The following is a 22,409-nucleotide window of genomic DNA, read 5'->3' as shown; positions in this document are numbered from 1 at the left end:
ATGGCAACGTCGATTAATCTCACCTGCACCGCACCTGCATCCACACACCTGAACGCGACTTGACCGCGTTAGAGGAGGACTGCATCCTCCAAACCACTCTCAACATGTACCAACAGTCCTACTCTCTTTGAAGTCATCCTCAAGATCCAAGTAATTGAAGCTTCCACTGCAGCAGGCTTGGACTCTTTCATCCAATTCCAACATCGGGCCAAAGCTCTTACGCGTTTGCAATACGAGCCTTCCATTTTTCTTGCCATCTCCACATCCTCAGTCTCCAGTCCTCACTCCTCACTCCTCACTCCCAAGCACCAGGAATCGATCCTCCAGTCACGCCGGAGCCTTCACTAGTCTGCTGGCTTAGACAGCAGATCGACGTCTGAGCTGTTCGCGACTCGAGATCCATCAGTCTAGCGAGCTTGGATCGTATTTAACAGCTCCATCTGGCCTGCGATATATCCCCCAACAGACCCGAGACTACAGCCTTGTTGTCCCTGCTCCGCCCAAAAACATCTGAAATCACCGTTCTCGGTAGCACTACCATCTACCCTTGGACTCGCAAACCCTAGAATTGGAGCAGCCCCGTTTCTCTGAGTTTGGAAACCGGCAAAATCTTGTCAACAGACCCCAAGCGGCTGTGCTCTTAGTCTTAGGCCCATGCTTGCAGAATCACGATCTTGAGGCTACTCATCATTGGCCCGGCCGACCGCTACGCCATCCGCGACTTCGACGATCATGACCAAATCCGAGTATCTCTCTACGTAGTGATTGAATTTGGCTGAAGCCGCCCTAATGGATCTCATCGACCTCACCGGTGACAGCGATGCCGACATGGCAACCAGTCATGAACCAACGAAGCGCATCGGAGCGAACGCCTCGCCGCAGATTAAATTCTCAGAGAGCCGTTTCCAACTCCAGGATTCATTGCCTTCTCATGGCCATGCCAATCCACGACCAACTTCGCGCTCAAGCGAGCCATCGGGGTCTCGTCCAAGGGGCCAAATGAACACAACCCCATCCAAGCCCACCAAGTCCGAATCCTCATCTGCTCGGGCCCACAGGGTCAGCAAGGCTTCGCCAATCCAGCTGACTCCAAACCCAGTTCTCAGAATGGCTCCTCGCAGTACCACACCACAGCCAAGCAGAGATGCGCTGTCTCATCAGGCGGTCGAGAGCAGCCCTTCGTTCCAGACTCCCCGCAGGGACGATTGGAATGTGGACAGGATCGAGCACGCTCTTTTCGACTTATCGAAGGAGCTTGATTGGAACCACGCCAAGCTGGTCAACTACAACCTGCGGACTGCCGCCGCACAGAAGACCCCAGGGCGACGACACGTGAGCTCTACTGCGTATCTGGCCGACCTCAGATTGTCTGTGCTGCCATATGAGACCTCGCAAGAGGGCACCATGAAAGTCCATCTCAAGACACATGGCTCGAAGGATACGGCTCGTGCCAACTCGGGGAGGAAGAGGATGGCTTACGAGGTCGTCTGCATCAAATCTGACAAGCCACGAGTCCCGCAATACAAGTTCCATCATGTGGAGATCTCGAGGAATATCTTGACTCCGAACACAATGTTGAAATTCATTCCTCATCTCCGTGACATGAAGGACAACGAAGAAGAGCGATACACTCGCTGGATCAAGGAGCTCGAGGCGATGGACGCCCAGTCCGGTTTCAACGTTACTTCTCTCAATAGGGGCGACAAGATGAGAAAGCGACTCCGGGAAGAAATAGCTGCCGAGATCTCCCTTTACATTGACCGGTGGATCGCAAAACTGGGCCTGGACAACTGCAGCAAGTCCACCCTCGTCCGCTACATGGCCACACATTCTGAGCACAATGACAAAATGACGCCACAGCAAAAGAATAGCATCATCCACAGACTCGAAGACGTGAGCTCACCACGCGCCACCAAGACTGCGAAAATGTTCACGGAAGCTTTCAACCACCTATGGAAACACACCGAACTTACGCTGAAAGACGTGCTCGCTCATGACGAAACGGTGGAGGCCGTTGTCGAGACCAAAAAGCTGGTCAAAGACGAGAAGCCTGAGGCTAAATCAAAGGCGGCTGAACGGCTCTTGGAAATGGTCGAGAGCAATTTGCTGACCTACACCATTCTGGGCTGCTTATACTGCTATTCGCACTCCTGTGAGCATGGTGAATATGACCGCGACAACCAGCGGCGATCACTTGGTGTCGATTTGATAGGGAGATTCGGTGGCTTGATGAGGCAGAACTTGGCTAAACACCTGCGGGACTCGGATGCCTCTGCACAAGGGTCACCGGCTCGTTGCCGAAATCTATGCTGGCAGGACTACAGATCCGGCAACATCAATGCTGACGTGGACCCCTGGTCTGACGATGAGGTCGCACTCCTCCGAGGTCTCTATGCTGCTTCGGCCGCCAGTCCAAGACTTTGTTCGAATTTGCCTTGCCTTGTTTCAACATTACTGGGACGGCCATGTTGGGATGTGTACAGGAAACAGCTCCAGCTTGACTTGGACAAATACGAGTCTCTTTACGAGCTTGCGAGTCCTGATACTGATCCACCAAAGGTCAAACCTTTGGCTTGGTACGACCGTCACCGAAAGGAACTCAGGCAGGACTGGCAAGACCACCTCAATGCTCACGAATTCACCCGCCGCGAAGTCAAAGACCCTTGTACCCACAGCGGACCCTGTGGCAAGGGTTGCCCATGTGTTGATGCGAAGCTTCTATGTGAACGCTTTTGCCGTTGCACAGCCGAGAACTGTGCCTACAAGTTTACAGGCTGCGCTTGCAAAGCTGAGGGCAAGACTTGCCTGCAATCGAAGAAAGAAGGCAAGCCTTGTATCTGTGTTCAGCTCAACAGGGAGTGCGACCCCGTGCTCTGTCAAGGTTGTGGCGCTTTCGAACGGGCAGACCCCAAGAATGCCCACGATACAGAGCTGCACTCATATGGCTGCCAAAACGTGTCTCTCCAGCGTGGTCTTTCCAAGACTGTCTTGCTGGGTGAGTCTCAAATTGAGGGCTGCGGATATGGCCTATTTACCGCCGAAGACATTGCCCAGGATGAGTTTGTTATCGAGTATCTTGGCGAATTGATCTCACACGACGAGGGTGTCCGGCGAGAGGCAAGACGCGGCGACGTCTTTGACGACTCTAAGCACAGTAGCTACTTGTTCACCCTGCTGGACTACGAGGGCATCTGGGTCGACGCAGCCATTTATGGCAATCTCAGCCGCTACATCAATCATGCTTCCGAGTACGACAAGGTAGGAAAGAAGTTGGTCAATATTGTGCCCCAAATTTTGTTTGTGAATGGCGATTACCGCATCAAGTTCAAGGCGCAGCGCGACATCAAGGCGGGTGAGGAGCTGTTCTTCAACTACGGAGAAAATTTCCCCAATCTCACCAAGAAGCTCCTTGACTCGAAGGATGAAGAAAACCGACCAAAGCGCGGCGGCAGTGTTAGAGGTCGAGGTGGCCGCGGCCGTGGTGGACGAGGCAGAGGCAGAGGCAGCCTCAAGATCACTACCACCGGGACTAAGAAAGCACCTAGAGCCTCCTTGGATGAGGACGACGAGGTGTCATCGATTGAGCCCGTCGCCGTAGATGAACAAGACAACGAAGATGATGGGGACTTTCGACCGGGGCGTTCGTATAGACCTAGGAGAGGCGGCACTACTTTGGGAGCGCGGGGTGGACGCAAGCGAAAGAGGCACGCCTCGCATGAACTCGACCCCGACGATCCGCCACCTGCTCGTGCCACTAGAGGCGGACGTGTTAGAGGCAGAGGTTCGCGTGGGCGTCAGCGAGGCGGTGGCCGCGGTGGACGTCGCACCGCAACAAATGTCGAGTCCACAACGACGACTGCAGCATTTGCCTTGGACGGAACAGACGAATCATCTAGCAATGGCACTGCGGCTTCCATCATTGAGGCCGCGCCTACGATGACGACGCACGCAATCCTCGGCACACCTAGTAGCCGTGCCGGGCGTGGCAAGCGTCGGAAACAACTCGATGGTAACGACTCCGAATCTGAATTCAAGGTCCATGTCCCTAGATCAGGGGGCAGTCAGCACAGTCCCAGTTTGAGAAGGCGCACAAGGAGAGATATTCCGGACTCAGATGAGGAAATGGCGGACTTTGAGCACGAAGACAGCTTCACCCGCGGAGAAACCGCGGATGGCAGTAGCCCGATCGACCGGTCGCAACGCAAGAGGCAGAGGCCGGCTAGGTACCGCGATCTGGAGGAGTAGGACTTCACCATGAAGCGTGCTCGGCGCAAGCTGAAGGGGTTCGGCAACTCAGTGCTGGGCAGTAGCGGTGAGACGCAAGATATGGTGGAAGAATCGTTTTCCAAATGCACTGAAAATCGCGCTGAAAAGTCTGTGGCCAAGAATATCCCAGAAACCCCAGACACTGAAATCAATACGTATGGCGAAAGCACGAGAGGATTGGAAGCCAAGAAGAGTTCTAGGAGACAATTGGCGAAGCAGAAAGGCGTCAGAAATGATCCACGTCCTTCGACAGAGACCTTAGTCAACAGACATAAGTATGATGAGGGTCTGCGACGGGGCTTGCTCCAGGCTGCGAGAAGCAATGATCCTCTTCCGGAATGGTTGCTTCGCCGGAAATCCTATGATCGTGCGGGCGAGTTCTACGTCCGTCTGAAAGCAGAATTAGTCGCCCCGGAGGAGCGTGATCAGGCGAAAATCACACGTCTGCTAGCTGAACTTCCTTCTTCACAGCAGCAAGGCACAAATTACTACGACGACACCAATGAGGCAATACCCAGACATGGCATTGATCAGGTCGAGGTGGCCGATAGGGAGGTTATCAACGAGGAACTATTGGCCCGAGAGGTGAAGGGCGATCGCGAAGTGTTTGAACCCTCGACGGAGTTGCAATCATACGCCGGAACACACTACAAGGCCCTGCGCAGAGGCCTACTCAAAGCTGCACACAATGGCACTGTCCTTAGCGACTGGTTGAAGCTCCGCAACCCCTCCTCCCTGGGTGACTTTTGGGTTCGCTTGAAAGCGGAGCTGATGGCTACCGATCGTGATCAAGCCAAGATCAAGCGTATGCTGGATGAATTCAGGGCTTCGGACCAGCGAAATGCGGATGCCACTCGCGATAGACTCACTCTTGCTGAGGCAATAGCGGATGCAAACGAGAAAGACGAGGACGATTCAGAGCAAGAGGGATACCCTGGAATGGACGAGGCAGAAACAAAAGTGCAAGGGCAACCAGACATGGATATTGACGAGGATGAGGACGACGACGTCTTTGTGCGTCGACCCAAGAGGCGTCAGCACCCGTTAGCTAGGTAACAAGCCAAGCAGGGGCTTGAGAAGGACTAGAAGCCTATTCAACCAAGACAACACCATTAGGAGATGCTTGACTTGCAGCCAAGCTCTCATGAAAGGACAGGATGAAGACAACGAAAAAGGTGTGTCGGACATTTGTTGGAACAAAAGGACTCGCGTCAAGCAAGGCGAGAGGGTCGCCGAAGTAGGTTCCTCATAGTACTAGAAGCAAACCATGCGTAATATACCCATAGCTCAATCCCATCGACAATGCTGTGCTTTCACAATGATACAAGCCCATCATCCGTCTGCCTGGAACCTAAATGGCCTAACCTGAGACGCTGTGGTGGCCCAAGGACGCGTTTGACGCTCCAGTCGTAGGAAAGAAAAAGGGAGGTGTGTCACAACAGTCATCCTCGCTTCGCGGTCGTTTTGCACCACCGAAAAGTTCTTGTGTAAGTATCTCATCACAGAAGACACAGCAAGTAGTCTAATAAAACCCATATCTTGATATTCGCGCACACATCAACACCTTAAAAACCGAGTGCTGTCATAGCCAAGGTGACCTCAATAAGTCTCCTTGTCGTGTAGAGCTTCCATTGGGGGAGAAAATACATGTGTACCCATACTCAGGAGAATCGTCACCCATCTTACACACATCCCGTCACATAGAAACGTCGTACCCTGACCAAAACGCCTAGCTCTGCATCCAGTCACACACTACTCTCTTCTACCACCGCCTTCGACAGTTATAGGCACAGACAGTCAACGTGCCCCATCTGATTCATGTCCATGCACCTGATTAACATGCGCCCGTCTTATGCCACCTTAGAAGGGATTTGCCGCGCGAAGGGCCTCACTAGTCCGTGGATAGCCGAAGCCTCCGAGTCTGACCTCTTTCACGAGATCTTGACCTTATGAATATCCACGACCAATTGTGCTTGTCTTCCCGCCCAGACTTGCTGCGGGGCTGTAGTCGTCCTTGGGTACCTGACGCGTTCATAGCATCGAGTTGACCTGGAACCGCTAGCTGCCGCCTTTGATCCTTCCGGCCGCTGTTGACCCCGGTTGTCCTTCATGTTCTCCTTCTCGTTCTAGCCTGGTTGCATTTGAAACGTCTTGCTCGCCTTATGCGATGCGATGGTCGACTGTTTCTCCTTCTAGCCTTCTACCGGCGCGAATGGAAATGGTATGTTTGACATTTGTCGTATATAAAGACGATCTTGTCATTTAATTTGTATGCCGTCTCGTTGGTCGTTGCCGCTAGACACTCTGGGGATACACGTTTGCAGGCTGCGAGTAGTGTTAGCATGAGAAAGTAATAACTGTCGTGGAAAGTGACGACCTACCGGACTGTTCAGCATTTGCTGTCTTTTGTTCCGACCCTTCTTGATATGGCTCTTTAATGCATTGGAGTCTAGGGGCTTCAGAAGCTCAAAACTACACAACAATTCAGAAGAGACTGACATAACAGCGCCCCAGTTGTCGAATTCGCCGCAATACTATAGAAAGTCAGCATAAGCGCACGGAGTAGAACTGACTTAATAGGACCATGTCTTACGTTTGGCGCGCTGAATACAGTGACTAGCACTCTGTCCGTGAAAAACTCGTACCCATCTTCGACAACCATGTGTGCACGGCAAACGAGGTCGAAGTCATGTGTCGTGAGGAAGTCTGTGATGACCTTCTTTCCAAAGCAGTAGCTAACACCTCTTTCATTCGCTTCCCAGTCCGCATCCATATCAGCTGGGTCAGACCACAGTAGGTCGTTCAGCAGCCCGTAGTCGGGTACGTCGGTTGGTCGAGCAATGTTTCGGATGTCGTCCATGTCCCTAAGCGCAGGCGACAGACCGCCATGCACGCAGAAGATCTTCCCTGCGACAATAGCAGCAATGGGAAGGGTGTTAAATGTGTCAATGAACGTCTTCCAGATCTTGACGTTACATCTGCGCTTGCACTCGTCGTAGAAACCGTAGACACGCGTGACGTTGGCGCACTCATGATTGCCGCGAAGAAGAAAGAAGTTCTCGGGGAACTTCAACTTGTAGCAGAGCAGCAAGAGAATAGTCTCAAGCGATTGCTTACCTCGGTCGACGTAGTCACCTAGGAAGAGGAAATTGGCAGATGGCGGGAAGCCGCACATCTCGAACATACGGATTAGATCCGTGTACTGCCCGTGAACGTCGCCGACAATTTTCACCGGGGCATCTAATTCCAGCAGGGCAGGCTGGGCCAGAAGCACTTCTCTGGCACGCTGGCAAATAGCCACGATCTCTGCGTTCTTCAAGCAGACACTCTTGGTCACCTTGCCAGCATATCCGGCATCTAGTAGGCGCTTGATGAAATCATCCAAGTCGATATCTTTGATCTCACTCATGGCCACACCTCCAGCGGGATCTTGACTCGACGACGTGCCTCCGTGGATAGGGTTGACGGAGTTGTCGCGCCTGACCAGTATCGACTGGCCTGGTTGTTGTGCCTCCCCATTCGGATCCGGCACCCCTGAGGGAGGCGCGTCGGACACGTGATCAACCTCGCCAGATGCTTGGGCAGCGCTGACATCATGTTTGCCCGACATGCCAGATCCGGACTGTATAGGGGACGGCGGGGGTTGCGCATCGTCTAGCGGAGATGTCACGCCGGTATCGATCGACGAGGGGGAAGTCGGAGACACGGCAGGATCGGAGGATCTGCTGCGAGAAAAGCGCCCGCTTCGGCCTGACTTGACCGACCCAACATCAGACTTGTCGCCGGCGTCGCCATTAGATAACAGCGCGGAGTTACGCGGGCTGTCGGTCTTGGCCGAGGAACCTGGAATCTTGGACCTGAGGGTCTTGAAGGACCTCGTCGAGTCCTTAGTGTCTGACTTGCTGAAGGAGGGGTATGACTGCAAGCCGTCCGGGCTGCGGTCGCCCGCGCCGGCAGAGCTGTTGGGCCTCGGTGTGCTGGTACCGTCCTTTGATGGCTGGTTACCCATTGCGTGTGTGGCCTTGGTCGGTCTAGATTGGGAGGTCAGAAGTCCGGCAGGCTAAACGGTGTGCGCGTTGGAGGTATGTGGTCTAGTTGACAATGCCACGATAGCCTGTCGCTGCACCCGTCTTCGCCGTTGGAAGGAAGTGTTTGTGTGAGCCCGCTATGCGCGACGTGGTGCTAGGGAGGATGGTAGAGTCTGACGAGTACAGCCACAAGACGCGTGGCGGTGATGGGACGTGGTCGGCCCTGTATGGACTCCGTGTTTGATGATTGGCACGAGGATCGTGGGAAGTTCGTGTCGAAGTGGAAGGATGGGTCGAGGGTGGAGAGCAGGGTTCACGAGCAGGTGCCGATGTTTCGCGGGCGATGAGGTCAGGCCCAATGGACTAAAGGGTGGAGAGCGAGGGCGGAGGTGGTCTAGACGCAGGGCGGGAAAGACGAAGAATTGTCAGCCTTGCTCTGAGAAGCGGAGTTAAGATGGAGGGCGAGGTGGCAATGGCGGGGCGGATGACGACGGAGGTGAAGAGGCTGTGAATACGACCGTGCAGGCAGAAGCGTGGGCCGGAGATTCGAGCGGGAGTTACGGGAGCGTGGACGGAGGTGGACGTGACGGTGGGCTAGCGGAAATAGGGAGAAACAGAAGGGCAGTCAGCCTGACTCACCGTTCGGAACACCGAGAGCGACCTGGCGGTGGGATGGATGTTCAGGTAGGCAATCGAGGAAGGAAGGTCGGGGGCGGGTTGTTTGAGGGACGGGCCAAAGTGTTTCGTTGGTGGTACCTCTGTTTCGGTGAAGGAGTGACTTGGGGCCCGGAGTGGGTTTGGCCGGCAGACAGCCAAGAGAAAGTGGCTGGAGGCGAGGGCAGGGAAGGGCAGGAGACGATGCCAGTTGCCAATTGCGGATCGTCAGTCGTCAGTCGTGTGCCTGTCGTCTGGCGGGGTCCAAGAGCAGGAGGGTTGGTTGGCTTTGTTGTGATAGATCGGGTAAAAAGAGACAGAGAATAGATAGAGGGAGGGAGGGAGAAGGCGCAAGAGAGGTGTCAAAGAGGCCCGTTGGAGGGGCAGGGCTTTGTGGAGTCGGCGCGGAAGCTTGGGGTGACGCTGGGCTGGCCGGGTCCGGGAGGGTCTTGGTCTTTGGTCTTGGATCTTGGATCTTGGACAGTACCTGTTTATTAATTATAAACCTTGATGGAAGCCCTTTCTTCCAGCTCAAACTTTGCCTCAGTGTCTGGGTAGAAGGTCGGATCGGTGGGCAGTCCGCGTTGTTTCAGAAGGATCGGACCGACAATCAGTCAAGCCAGTCAGTCAGATGTGGGAGGAGTTCTGACGGTATGGAGATTGACTGGAGCGGGTTGAGGGGAGAGGCACGAGGTGGAAATGCGCACGCATATTACGCATGTACGCAGATATGCTGCAGAGCAGATGCAGGCGCAGGCCAAGTCGCAGTCGCAGTCGCACTCCTAAGGACGAGAGCGAGAAGGAGTAACAGTAACAGTAATTGTAACAGTAGCAGGAACAGTAGGGACAGGGACAGAGAAGGGCAGGACCACCCTTGCTGCCAGGTCTTGCCCAGGTCCTGAGGTCTTGGTGCGAGATGCCGCCTTCGTCTCTGTCTCTCGCCTCTGTGACCAAGTCGCTGGGGTCTGGGAGCAGCGAACAGCGGTCGTGATCTTGGTTCGAATTGAGGGCTTGGCGAGCATGACTGGCGGCTTGGAAGTTCTGGGCGCTCCACGATGGCGGTTCCCAGTCAATCAATCGGTCGCCCGCCCCTCTGGCTCCGTGATTAAATTCCACCTGGGCACTCTACTCAGCTTCCCCAGTCCTGGACCAGTCCTGAATCTGGTCCTCGGGCTGGTTTGCGTGTATGGTATCTCGGTATCCGTACTCATGTACCATGCGGCGAACTTCGACCCCGTCTGTGCGCGATGGTCTTTTGTCCTCTTTTGACTCTAGCATCTCGTGCTCTGTCTGTCTTGTGTGACCAAAAACTTGAGGATCGTCGCCGCGTTGCCCATAACGAGAAGGCGGGCCAAAAGTCAATTTGGCTCGACTGTGGTCTGGATGGTCCTGGACGTTCTGGCTGATGTGGTCGACGAGTTACAGCGCGCAGACGCGCAGACCGGCAGGCGGGCGCCTGAGGCGGGCAGATGCCAGACGCAAGGTGCGGTTGGCAGTTGCGTCCGACCAGCCGATCGCACCAGCCCGCTGGTCTCTGTGCAGCTGCCCCATCTCGCCCATACATCAGACCCTGCGGTGCCTCCCCACTACTACCTACACAGGAGGTGCTCAGTGGTGGTATACTAGTATACTACATACAGTACATAGCACCAATATTCTACCTGTTAGGCCTGTGCAACGCTTCTGCCGTGTAGGCCGTGTTGTCCAGGTCTTGATTCGCCTATCTTTTGTCGTAGGTGCAGCTGCTATGGGGATAGGAGATGGTACAAAGCACGAAGTACCTACCCATCTTGCCACACCACCACCATCCCCCCGCCTCTTTCTTACCCCACGGCCCTGGCCCCGGCCCAACCAGACTGTCAGATGCTCCTGCTGTAACTTATTTGACAGCAGTTGGGTTTGACCAGCTTCACACTTCAGCAGACACTCCTGACCACATTTTTCGGGGTACAGTAGCCCACTCTGTCAGTGAGTGTCATCGAAAGACAAGCCTGCCGTGGCTCAAATACGTCCTGCGCCTGGTCAGACGAGGGTCGGCTAGCTCATAAGCCACCACGCGATGGTGCTTGACCAGGTGGGCCAGACACTACGTCAGCATAACAGACACCCATCTCCTCCTATTGCACCAGCCACAAGCCCCGGAGAAGGCGGGGCAAACGGATTGAGAGCTTGATGTTGGCAGAGCAGGCATTACAATGCCAGCTATGGAAGGCCATCGTCAGGAACAGTGCCAAGCGAGCCTATCGGCCTTGGCCACATGAGAAAAGACCTGGGGAACACCGCATAAAATAGTCTCTGACCCGCGCCCTCGCTTGTTTGACGTCTCCTACTAGCCCGCTCGCCCGCCTGGCGGCACGCCTTATCGTGCCTTTTGAGACAGGAAGACTTCTGCGCTGGCAGCTTGGGCGGAGTGTTGTTTCAACCAGCCGCGTGGCGTACCGCTCTTTCAACATGCCCGGGAGCGTCTCGCTACCCCGCCATGATATGTGTGCGTACGATATGATATCGTGATGTGTGATATCGCTATCACGACCTGCCTCTTGTCATGGGAGCACAGGGAGAGTCATGTTCACTCGGTGGCCACGGGGACATCCTTGCCGCAGATCCATCAGCCCGGAGAGAAGAGAATTCGGGCCTGCGCCCGATGGGTGTGCTCACTTTGCGGAGGGTTACAAGGCTATATTTCTAGCTTTCGCCTCACCTGCAGCCAAGTTTAGGTAAATGAATTGTTGGTCATAACTCGCAGCCATGTGGGTCAGTCTATGGAAACCCCGGCTCTCATGGGCATATGACTCGATGTGTGTATATGCGCGCGTTGGATATTAAAGACTGGCGCATATTTTTGACTGTGTTGGGATATATAGAAACAGAGGCAAGAAGGTCAGGGGACTATCTTAGTTTTAGAGTATCTCATATGCAATTCTCCAAGATAGAGGGCATGCCTATCCAATGAGGGGATCGAGTGGGCAGTGCTGCCTATTGCATGGCCACCTTTCTCCAATATCAACTCTATACAGTCCAGAACTCCATACCGACTCCAGCAACAACAACCCGCCCTTCACCTAGCTGCTCGAGATCTCCACAGTCGGCTACAGCGCTGTACCGGTCGCCAACCAGCGACACCTTCCCCAAAACGCCCTCGCCGCCGGCCGCTGCGACCCAGGACTTGACCCTCTGGTCATTACTGGCCGTGCACAGTCTCGCCCGGTACGAGCCTGCGGCTCCGTCGGCCTCGAGCCCTACGATGCAGAGGCCCGTGATGGCGGCGGCATGGGCACCGTTCACCAGAGACCTGGACGCGATCCTGAAGCTCTCGCCTGCCCAGTCTAGGCGGACGTGCCCGATGGCGTTGTCATCGCCGCCGGTGAAGATGGCGTAGGAAGGCGTGGGGTTGACTTCGGGAAGTTCCCTTAGATCGATGGCCTTGACGCTGCTCTGATGCAGCCGTTGCGCATCGAGCAGCTCGTACTCGGCTGGCGCCGAGAGCGTTGTCGGTGTCCTTGTCTTCCAGAGAGCAAGGTGCCCATCTGTAGACGCAGTCAGGACGTGCAAATCCCACGGCCCGTCGAGCTCTTGTTGTATCCTGAGATGCCGAATCTGCATCATACAAGCGCCCGTATACTGGCCCTGGGCCAGAAGCGTGAAGCCCTCGTCCCTGGAATACCGATACGTCTTGAGAGTCGAGTTGGACAAGACCAATGACAGGCAAAGGACCTCTGCCCCATCCTGCTCCCTCTGAATGGGATCCAGGACCTGGACATCGAAGCTCATGATCCGGAGGTCACCATCGCGCGTCTTGTCGGGATAAACACCCTCGCAGACCACCGCGATGCCCTCATAAGCAGAGCGCTCGAGCCATGCGACCCGCCACACGAACAGCTCCTCGCCTCCGCTACTGCTGACCAGGTAGCTCCCGCCGGCCCACCGTAGGCACTGGATGCCAGCTGTGTGCCTCTCTACGACGGCGAGGCAGCTCAGCCCTGGTCCTGGCTCTCCGCCTCCTGTGTCGCCCCCATACCGCCATATCCGGATGTTCGTGTCCTCCGCGGCCGTCGCGAGATAGCCGCCCTGCGCCGCCGCCACCGTCTTGATCTCCCTCCCGTGGCCGCCCGGCTTAACCGAGCGCTGCGAGACGCTGTCCTGCGTGTAGACACACGTGCGTGACGCCTTTGTCCAGACGAAGGAGACCTTCTCTGGGGTAGTCAGGTCCACATGATATGTGAAGGCGCGGTGCGCGCCGCCGCACTCGACGCTTGCGAGCTCCTGCTGCCGGGTCTCGTTCCAGACCACGAAGTCCTTGCTGCGAAAGCCGCAGAGGATCAGTTGTGGCTTTGAGTCGGGGTCGGTAGCCATGGTGGTGAAGAAGCCGCTTTCGATCATAGGCCCTAATGGCGGAACGGCCTCATGGCGAAGGTGGACGGTGAGGGCGTTGTCAGACCCGCATGGCTGTGTGGTGATTTCATATGTTCTATAGCGACCGTCTCGGGAGGTCGTCAGGAAGTAGGGACAGGATGAGCCTGTTTTCGCAGGTAGAGACACGATGCTAGACACTGAGTCTTTCGAGCCGGGCCGGGTGGCGTGAGCTACTTGTCTGAAGCCTCCTGTGGGTTGATCGAGTTTGTGCACTGAAAGTGCACCGATACGAGAGCCAAATACAATAAAACTCTGGCAGATCCCTGCTGCAGTTGGTATGAAGCCCCTTTCTAGCTTTATAAGAGTTTCGTGGATGACAATGCCTTCTGCGGTAGGGTCTAGTAACATGAGCCTGACATCTGGGCTCCCCATGGTTGTCACAATGATGGGAAGCTGACCAGACTCTGCCTCGCGTAACTCGAGTCCCCGGAAGGCTTCTAGTGGAAGAAGGAAGACATCTGCGATCTTTCTCGGCAGTTTCACCACCGGTCGGATGACCCCTTGGCCATATATGTAGAGTTGTCCGCTGGGAGACCCGATGAGAGTGACGTCCGGACCTGCGCTGCGGACGATCTGGTACTTTTGCAGGTCATCCCGTATTGGCTTCGGCACTGACACTTCCTTCCATGACACTCCAGATGCATCGAGGGATCCAGTCAAGATGCGCCCCGATGCCGTCGTTGCAATGATAGATTTTGCAGACGGGAGCCCGTACATGTGCAGCGGCTCGCTGTCCGCAAGACCGGTGTCTGCCGGTCGAGGAACGGCTGAGTTAATTTCGTCGGCCGGGGGCGCGCCTAAGAATGCTGGGGTGTCAACGTCCAGGACGGAGGAAACTGTGTCCCCCATGTGCCATAATGAACTCTCCTCGATGAGTTGAATCTTGCCATCGCTACCCCCAGTAGCAAGTAGAGTTTTGCTTGGCTGTGATGGCGTCGGAGAAAGCACAGCGCTCGACCAGATGTGTTTCCCATCGTGGTTGTGAAATATCGCCTCGTGAGTGAGACTGGCCACCGGAACTTGGCCATGCTCATTAGACTGCGTGTGTTCGCTCGTCTCACTGAGATCAAGCCTCCACCTTTGCGCAGTGGCGTCCTCCCCGAAGGAATACAGCTTCACGCTCCTTGCTTTCTCACTCGAAGAAAAGTGGTCAAAACTCTGAGGGGAGAAGCGCACATTCCATATCCTCGAAACGTGTCCCATAGCCACCGCCAGAGACTTGGAAGATTGTTGACTTGCCATTGCCTCAAGAGCCCCCGTCGTCGTGTTCTCCCCAAAGCCGGTCTCCCTCGCCTCGGTGAATGTGTGAGCGGGCAAGGCCTTCCCTCCGCCATAGCCTGTATCGGTGATATTCCATACCCGAATCGTCCGGTCATCGCTGCAGCTCGCCAGTAGCCTCGACACCTCCTTGGTGCGTGAATCGACTACTAGCTCGGGGGAGATGTCAACACCGAATATAGAGCCCTCATGACCTGTGAAGACGTGCAAGACTTCGATCGCGTCCTCACAACCAGTGTCGTCGTCTGTGACACGGCACTTCCAAACGACAATCTCCCCGAAAGCAGTCCCTGCCGCGACCAGGACCCCGTTTCCGGAGGTCCACCTGACCTGCGCCGAGTACAAAATCGGGCGGGACGGCGGCGTCCTCAACCTCCCAAAGCGCAACCTTCTCCCCCCACCCTCCACAATGCCTCCGATGCGCAGTGGTAAGACCTCGTTGTGCGCAGTCACGACCGCGGCCAGGCCAGGTTGGTCGGGGGATACGGCGCCATGGTAGACCCAGTCCGGTGCCTGCAGGACCTGGCACTCGGGCACGACGTACTCCGCGTCGCCCCCACCCTCCTCGAGCTGAATTAGATCGGCGAGTTTCGTCTTCGGCAGGACCGTCACGAGTGGCCCGCCCCAGATGAGCACGTTTGAGGCCTCTCCAGTGGAAATGCCCTGGATGGGCTGCGCCTTGAAGACGTGCACCGTGGCGCGCAGCCGCTGCGTCCCTGCATCGTATATTTTCAGGTGGGTGTCCTCGCCGGAGAGGATGTAGACCGTTCCATTGTCCGCGGGCCTGAAAAATCCCAGTGCGGTGACCGGGCAGTGGACGTGTTCCCGTTGCAGGCGGGGAGGCACATGGTGGTTCATGTCGAAGTGGTGGTGGGTTTGAAAAATTGCGGGTGGTGAGTCAAATTTTGGCGGCACCGAGACTTTGGCTACGAGCACAACAAAATCAGCTACGAGACCGACTCGAGATCGCGAGCCTCGAGCGACATCCTCCATTCTTTGAATACGTCAGAAAATGAAAACCAACCCGGATAATTCAATTGACAAAACGATTTCTCCTAAGACATTTTTGATCCTTGTGAGTGGATTCGCATGTGAGTTGTGCGTATGTATGTAGAACCATTTCTGAAAGTCGACAGTGGCTACCATTATACGAGACCAATATCTTTAAGGTGTAAGGCTCGAATATTTACAAAGCATGTCACAAATCTTGAACGGGATCGATCATCATCTTTCTAATGTATCATTTCATTTCCTCCCGAAAGTTTAGCGGGTATCATGTCCTGTAGCACTAACAGCCTACTTGATCCATGTCGTAATATCCCTCCTCCAACCAACCGGAGGAAACAGTCGTGATAGCCCAACATGCCCCTTCACCTAGGGCCCGGAACGCCATACATGCAAGGAGAAGCCAAAATTAAGCAAAGTCAAGAAGAAGTATTTCCATCCGTCATCGTTGACGGCCAATGTGTTTTCGTATGTCCACTAGTATCCGACGGCCTCGCGAAAGCGAGATTGTCAGGTGCTCAGCAGTAGTTGCTTAGGAGCGGTGTTGATATGGCTCGTAAGCCAGATCGTTGCGCCCTGTTCGCGGGTTGCCGTAAGAAGGAGCCTGGCCGTATCCACCGCCATAAGCAGTGTTGGTATAGCCAGTCTCGTGGCCAGCACCGTAGGTGTTGTTGTGGTGGGACTCGCCGATAGGTGCGTAAGCTCCGGACATGGGCAGCTTCTCGGTGTCGTCGAGGTGCTTCTTGCGGCCAAACCCGCCGGTCTTGCCACGAGACCGGTTGTGGTCGGGAGCGCAGCAGCAGATGGTGAACATCCAGAAGAAGGCGGCGGCGATGGCGAAAGCGGCACCGATCCAAACGGCTGCCAGGAAGTTCGTGTTGATGGAACCAGTGACACCGTACACCTTGGCTGTACCCTCAACGACGCCGACCACGACGGAAGCCATGGCAGTGGCCAGAGCAGCGGCAGCACAGACGGCAACTGCAGCGAAAGCAGAGGTGATGAATGTGCAGCACGAGAAAGCACGGGAGCAGTTGGCGAAAATGCCCAGGACCAGTGAGATGCCGAGAGCGACGTAGGCGATGATGAAGACAACCTCGGTCCACTTAGTCACGGTGCTGAAGGTGTTCATGGCCGTCTTGATGCTGTCAGGGATAGTGACATTCTCGCCAGATGAGCCGGCCACGGCGTCCAGCTTGTCCTGGAAGCTCTCGGTGGCGTTGGATGCCCAGTCGAACTGTGCCTTCTTGCACGTCTTGCCGTCGGCCTCGGTGGTTTGGCAGTAGCCCCAGAGACTGACGAAGTAGGCATCAGCCAGGCCGAGGTCGGAAGCGGTGATGTTGGTACCGCTGATTAGACCGGAAATGGCAGACTCGGCATCGGCTGCTGAAGTGGCACCTGCGGCGGCGGCGGCGGAGGAGGCAGTGGCGAGAAGACCGGAGGTATCGCCAGAAGAGCCGCCAGTGGCAGCAATGATGGAGTCTGAAAGATCACGCTGGTGCAGGCCCCGGTCGCTCAACAAGCTGGTAATAGATGAGGAGCTGATGGAGAGGTCGGTGACGTTGACCTTGAACAAGTACATGCTCTTGTCAGTTACTCCTGAGAGACCGGCGACCAGCATGGCGATCAAACTGGCCACTGTCAGGATGAAGGGCAGAGCCACACAGAATATCCTTCCTATGTTGCCCATTTTGAGAGTTCCTTTCGGCTTCGTTTGTCGTAAAGAAATCGGGGATAATAATTTGGTGGTTAGAGACGATGGTATGACGTCGCTGCTGTTCGGTCCGGGGTGTTGGTCGAACGAGATTCTCGAGAATGAATCACTCAGGTGGAGCCTTGGGCTTGGTGATGTTTTGGGGAAACACCAACGATGGAATACCAAACCTGTGAGAGGTAGATAATGAGTTTTGAGAGCGAGAGGATGAGGAGGAAAGAACCAGATGTAGGGCATAAACAAGCTGGCAAAGGGGAATGAAGCAGATAAATAAAGACACAACTTGCAAGGGCCCTGAGGGTGGTTGGCTGGGCTTGGCTGGGCTGGGCACCGCAAGGCAGGACAGGACAGGCCAGGGCCCAGGGCCCAGGGCCGGTGGGATGTGGGATGTGGGCGAGCAGGGGCTGTGGCTGGGTTTCTGGTTGCGCAGCCAGCAGCGCTGCAGGCGGCACACGGCCTGACGGCAGGGCAGCGACCCTTTCGCCCTTGGCTTGGCCCTTGGGTCCCTCAACGTCACCCCTGCCAGGTACGGGGTCTCCAAGCCTGGCTTACCCACTTTTCTCAGCTGTGGTTGTCTGGCTTGTTGCCGCAGCAAGAAAAAGATTTGCTGCCCAGCCGAAGATCGCCTGTGCTTTGTGAATTGCCAGTGGCGCAGTAACGAAGGGACGGCCGCCGCCCGCTTGCTGGTTTGCTGCTTGATCGCGACCGGCGTTCGGGATCAGGGACGAGCAGCTGGGGAGATCCTGACGACAACACGACGATAACACGCTGGTTGGTTGCTCTGGCTGTCTGGGCCGCTCTGTTCCTTTGCTGGTTCGGTGACGAAAAAGCTTGGCCGGCGATGAGTTGTCTGCTGGTTCTGCTCCGCTTGTTGGATGCTGGTCCACGTTCTCTCCTCTCGAAAATCCCATCAGCAGCTTGGTGGTGCTCACGAGCCCCATACGCGACCAGGATGATGCAGCGTGCTTCGCATGTTTCTGTGGGGAAAATGACATCGCAAGTCCGGCCGAGGTGCCATCCTTCATCTTCTGTTACTGCACAGACTACGTACCTCACCTCCATGTACTATTGTCGTGCATGTATCTGGTGCACATCTGCATAGCACAACAACTATCTGCTAGGCTACCGGCTTGATGAGGCTTACCAGGCAGGCCCTTTACAGAGCGGCCGCTTCATCAGATTTACACCAGACACATCTCACTACACCCTGCGACAGGCCTGCGTGAGCATGACCTGCAGCTGGACAGGAAAATACATGGTCTACCTGCAGAGGTCCTGGGCTCATTACCACAATGTGCTATGCTGCAGGTTGGCTGCGAGGGAGGCGTGGCCCATGTAGACATTAGTTCCAGAGCTTTGGGACAAGATGTTCGACAGCTGTGCTCTGGACCATGTCCAGCGACCTAAACAGTACCGTGGGAACAATATCGCTCACCGACCGAGCATCACAGAACACATAATAACACCAGGCCACACAAGCCACCAGCGGTCCACATGCTCAGCCAACCGCGTTGACGAACCACAAGGCTGACGCAGCACGAGCGCCGTGTGCGGAAAGGCGAGGGCGGTCGTATGAGCAAGCAAACTAAGTGCTTACCCGCCGACCATGTCACTGTGCCGGCATTTTGTCATCCGTGGCTTGCTGTCCCCAGGCCTGAATCTAGTTTTTTGTTCTGAAACCACCTAGACACTTGGTTCTACCACATGTTATGGAATGAGGTCACCGATATGCTATTGTAAGGGATGAGGGAGGGTGCAGCACAGAGGGATCAGCCTTGATCGGCAGGTTGAGTCGCCCAAGCAACGTCCAGTAACCTCCAGTCATGAGCCACAGGCACTTGAAATACGAACTCCTCCCCTCCATCCTGATTTGCACGGCAACCAAATGATGATTCGCTTGCACGGCCGTCTCGTCCCATCTCGTCTCTCCCTCAGCATTATTAGAATCGTCAATGTCTTGGGTGGTAAAAATGTGAACAGGCCATGCGGCATCTGAGCAGCGAAGGGCAGCCTCGCCTGACTCGTTTCATCAACCCGAGAGGGGATCCACGCAATTCCAACCCGCCACATTACGACAGCGTCTCCATACGATACAGGCACGAGCCGAAGGCTGTGCAAGCCTAAGAGAAGCTCAGGCCACGTCCCGTTACGACCCCGGGGGGCGCGACTCCAAAAAACATTTTAGCTCGTGGGCCTCCCTCTGGGCATACTAAGAATAGCACCAGCCTATGAAATATGCCACTTATGTGCTCAGTAATATAGCCGTTGAGGCTGTGTGCTCTCCGAGAATTGCTTCCGAGCCTTTTAACAGCAGGCCGATGCCTCGGCCGGCCGAGGCAACGGCAACGCGGCCTGATACTGGCCACCAGCTTCTTCGGCCCTCCACTCGCGGTGCCGAGAGTCCAGACACTCGCTTGCCTGAGTGCCGGGGGAATGATGGTTTTGCTTCGCGTCTGTCGCATGATATTGCAAGCGAACTCGCAGCCCGAGACAGGCTTGGCCGCGACTCTGGGCCCCAGACACGGACTGCCGCCTCAGGTTCAGTCTCGTCTCGACGTATCCACCGACTGGGAACGAATCGTTCCGCTGTCGCGCTGACTCGGAGGGCTCTTAGGAGCCAAGTCAAAGAGATACTAATTAGCTCGCGATATTTACGACCCCATTCTCGATGCTCTTTCGGTCGACGATACATGTCCCACTTGACATCAAGCACATTTCGAATCTCACTCTGTGGTGGTCACCTCGTTGGACGATTTGTCCCCCTCATCCTTTGGTTCCGCCGGCGCTTCAATTGGGACTCATAATCAGCTGGTAATTGGGCGCAGAGAATGGCAATGTTGTATCTGGGTTGGCCTCGTGCGCACTGTACCTGTCTTCATCGGCCACAACAGCGTCGAAACACGCTCCGCGATGTGCTCCAACGAAACGAGCCCCCTGAACTCTGATCCTGTCGGTTTGAATCAGAGTAGTAAGCTGGTAAAATACTTGTTCATATCCTTATTTCGGATCGAACTCCAAGTAGTCCGTCAACTTAGCTAGAAGGTGCAGCCTGAGTCTGGAGAGATGACCTTCCGGCTTGATCTGCCTTGCTCCCACTGTAAGCTACTTCTGAAGAACTAGCATGAAACTGTGGCCCGTGCATATACAGAGGGTTGACTTCCCGCCCACTACTCCTGAGGGAGGGGAGAGTGAGGGTATGACCCTAGGCTAAAATGTAGTTGTGCTCCTGCATCTCTCATAGAGTCTTCGATGATCGTTCCGCCTTGGAAATGTTGATGCTCACGAGCTGCATTACTCAATGGAGATCAAGATGTATTCTGGATGAGGCCCTTCTTCGAGAAAAGACGAAGTGGAACGGCCCAAATGCGCACGTTGATCCATAGGCTCCTTTGCCGTTAGTACTTGCACCGTCTGTTCTGAGAAGGTTTGCAATTGCCTTGCATGCTGGCCATCCAATCTCCAATCTATGGTAACACCCAAACTTCTAAAAGTCCACGACATATCTTGACCTACGTTGGTCACTATTTCCCATGTCGATCGACCTTAACTGGGAGACCCTCACTACCGGCCCTGATGGCGAGGCGCTCGCCCACAGCATCCGTGACTTCATCCACACCAAGTTTCAGTCGGTCCCGCTACCTCGCTTCATCAAGTCTGTGACAGTGCACGACTTCGAGTTCGGCACCACACCGCCCGAACTCGAACTCAAGGACATCACGGACCCACTGCCTGACTTCTACGAGGAGAACCTCGCGGCTGATGACGAGGACTCCGACGATGACGATGACGATGACGATGAGGAGCGGCACTTCGACCACAGCCTCGGAGGTGAGGGCACAGGTGTCCCCGAGGAGCTCTTAGTCGCGTCGGAAAGGAGGCGCAGGAACGGCCAGGGCGCGAGGTTGACCGCGATACCACCGCACATCAGCACGACGGGCTTACCCTCAATCACGCCGTTTAGAGGCGGGCCCCTGGCACCGATGCAAGATCTGGGGAGCCCGTTCCTGGGCACTTCGACGCCAGGCATACCGGGCGGGACGTCTAATCTCAGCTACTTCCACTCTCACCTCATGGGCGGTCCATCTGGGACCCAGACGCCCCTGGCTGCGGTGGCGGGTGCACACCTGGGCAACAACAACCACCACAATCATCGTTGGGCGCCTGAAGCGGGTGGTACTAGCCCACTATCGACGACAACTACAGCGCCGTTCCCGGACTCAATGGGCAGACAGCGGTCAGTGGACGGTCGCGCGTCGAGCCACAGCCGGAATCCCAGCCAGAGCTCGGGCTCCGGGGCGGACTCTTACAATACCATCAGCGGCCTGACCCCAATACATCTAAGCAATACGGTCCTGCGGGAGAAGTCCAGCGTGTCTACTTTTGCACCGACTTCCTCCGCGGGGACGTCAAGGCCGCCCACGCGGGACAACACGAACGCATCTGCATCGATGCTCGCTGGGTCAGCAATCACAGAGGATGAAGAGCACCAAGACGATCAAGACCACAAGGACCAGCGCCGATTCCGTGAACCGAGGATCGAGGACATCCAGGCCGTGTTCCGGATCAAGTATTCCGGCGACGTCAAGCTGTTGCTCACAGCGGACATCCTTCTCGATTATCCCATGCCCAGCTTCGTTGGCATACCACTACGCTTGAGCATCACGGGGCTATCTTTCGACGGGGTCGGGGTCGTTGCCCATATCAGGAAAAGGGTGCATTTCTGTTTCTTGAGCCCGGAGGATGCGCTCGCTGCTGTTGGAACTGACGAGGCCGAGCAGGCCGGGGACGCGCCTGGAGGTGCTGGCTCATCTAACTTACGGCCGGGCAAGATGGGTGGTTTGCTCCAGGAGATCAGGGTGGAGAGCGAGATTGGGCAGAGAGAAGGGGGCAAGCAGAGCCTCAAGAACGTGGGCAAGGTGGAACGCTTTGTGCTGGAGCAGGTGCGGCGGATATTCGAAGAGGAATTTGTCTATCCCAGTTTCTGGACGTTCCTTGTATAGCATGGCTCGCGACTCAAAATAAGAAATTTAAGGAGCATGTCATCTCAAGAC

The 22,409-nt window shown here is 55.6% G+C and overlaps 6 protein-coding genes across 6 annotated transcripts; 3 read left to right on the top strand and 3 right to left on the bottom strand.

Moving 5' to 3' along the window:
- Positions 1–789: 789 nt before the first annotated feature.
- On the top strand, positions 790–4,245 carry J7T55_003979 (uncharacterized protein; the record flags this gene model as incomplete). Its single annotated transcript, XM_053144643.1, has 1 exon — positions 790–4,245. One exon carries the CDS (start codon positions 790–792, stop codon positions 4,243–4,245), a length of 3,456 nt encoding a protein of 1,151 aa, XP_052992480.1.
- Positions 4,246–4,326: 81 nt separating this feature from the next.
- J7T55_003978 (uncharacterized protein) lies at positions 4,327–5,322 on the top strand (the record flags this gene model as incomplete). The annotated part of the gene is made up of 1 exon (XM_053144642.1): positions 4,327–5,322. The coding sequence occupies one exon, from the start codon at positions 4,327–4,329 to the stop codon at positions 5,320–5,322; it is 996 nt and encodes a 331-aa protein (XP_052992479.1).
- Positions 5,323–6,561: 1,239 nt separating this feature from the next.
- Positions 6,562–8,275, bottom strand: J7T55_003977 (serine threonine-protein phosphatase pp-z; the record flags this gene model as incomplete). The annotated part of the gene is made up of 3 exons (XM_053144641.1): positions 6,562–6,591; positions 6,648–6,800; positions 6,860–8,275. 3 exons carry the CDS (start codon positions 8,273–8,275, stop codon positions 6,562–6,564), a joined length of 1,599 nt encoding a protein of 532 aa, XP_052992478.1.
- A 3,682-nt stretch (positions 8,276–11,957) lies between these two features.
- Positions 11,958–15,497, bottom strand: J7T55_003976 (uncharacterized protein; the record flags this gene model as incomplete). Its single annotated transcript, XM_053144640.1, has 1 exon — positions 11,958–15,497. The coding sequence occupies one exon, from the start codon at positions 15,495–15,497 to the stop codon at positions 11,958–11,960; it is 3,540 nt and encodes a 1,179-aa protein (XP_052992477.1).
- Positions 15,498–16,176: 679 nt separating this feature from the next.
- J7T55_003975 (uncharacterized protein) lies at positions 16,177–17,334 on the bottom strand (the record flags this gene model as incomplete). Its single annotated transcript, XM_053144639.1, has 1 exon — positions 16,177–17,334. One exon carries the CDS (start codon positions 17,332–17,334, stop codon positions 16,177–16,179), a length of 1,158 nt encoding a protein of 385 aa, XP_052992476.1.
- A 3,554-nt stretch (positions 17,335–20,888) lies between these two features.
- On the top strand, positions 20,889–22,358 carry J7T55_003974 (mitochondrial inheritance component mdm12; the record flags this gene model as incomplete). Its single annotated transcript, XM_053144638.1, has 1 exon — positions 20,889–22,358. One exon carries the CDS (start codon positions 20,889–20,891, stop codon positions 22,356–22,358), a length of 1,470 nt encoding a protein of 489 aa, XP_052992475.1.
- Between the last annotated feature and the right edge of the window lie 51 nt (positions 22,359–22,409).

The sequence above is a fragment of the Diaporthe amygdali genome (assembly GCF_026229845.1).
Source record: "Diaporthe amygdali strain CAA958 chromosome Unknown NODE_18_length_871485_cov_64_394520, whole genome shotgun sequence".
In the NCBI taxonomy this organism is placed as follows: Eukaryota; Fungi; Ascomycota; class Sordariomycetes; order Diaporthales; family Diaporthaceae; genus Diaporthe; species Diaporthe amygdali.
Note: the sequence above shows the minus strand (reverse complement) of the source record. Positions and strands in the feature narration are given on the sequence as shown.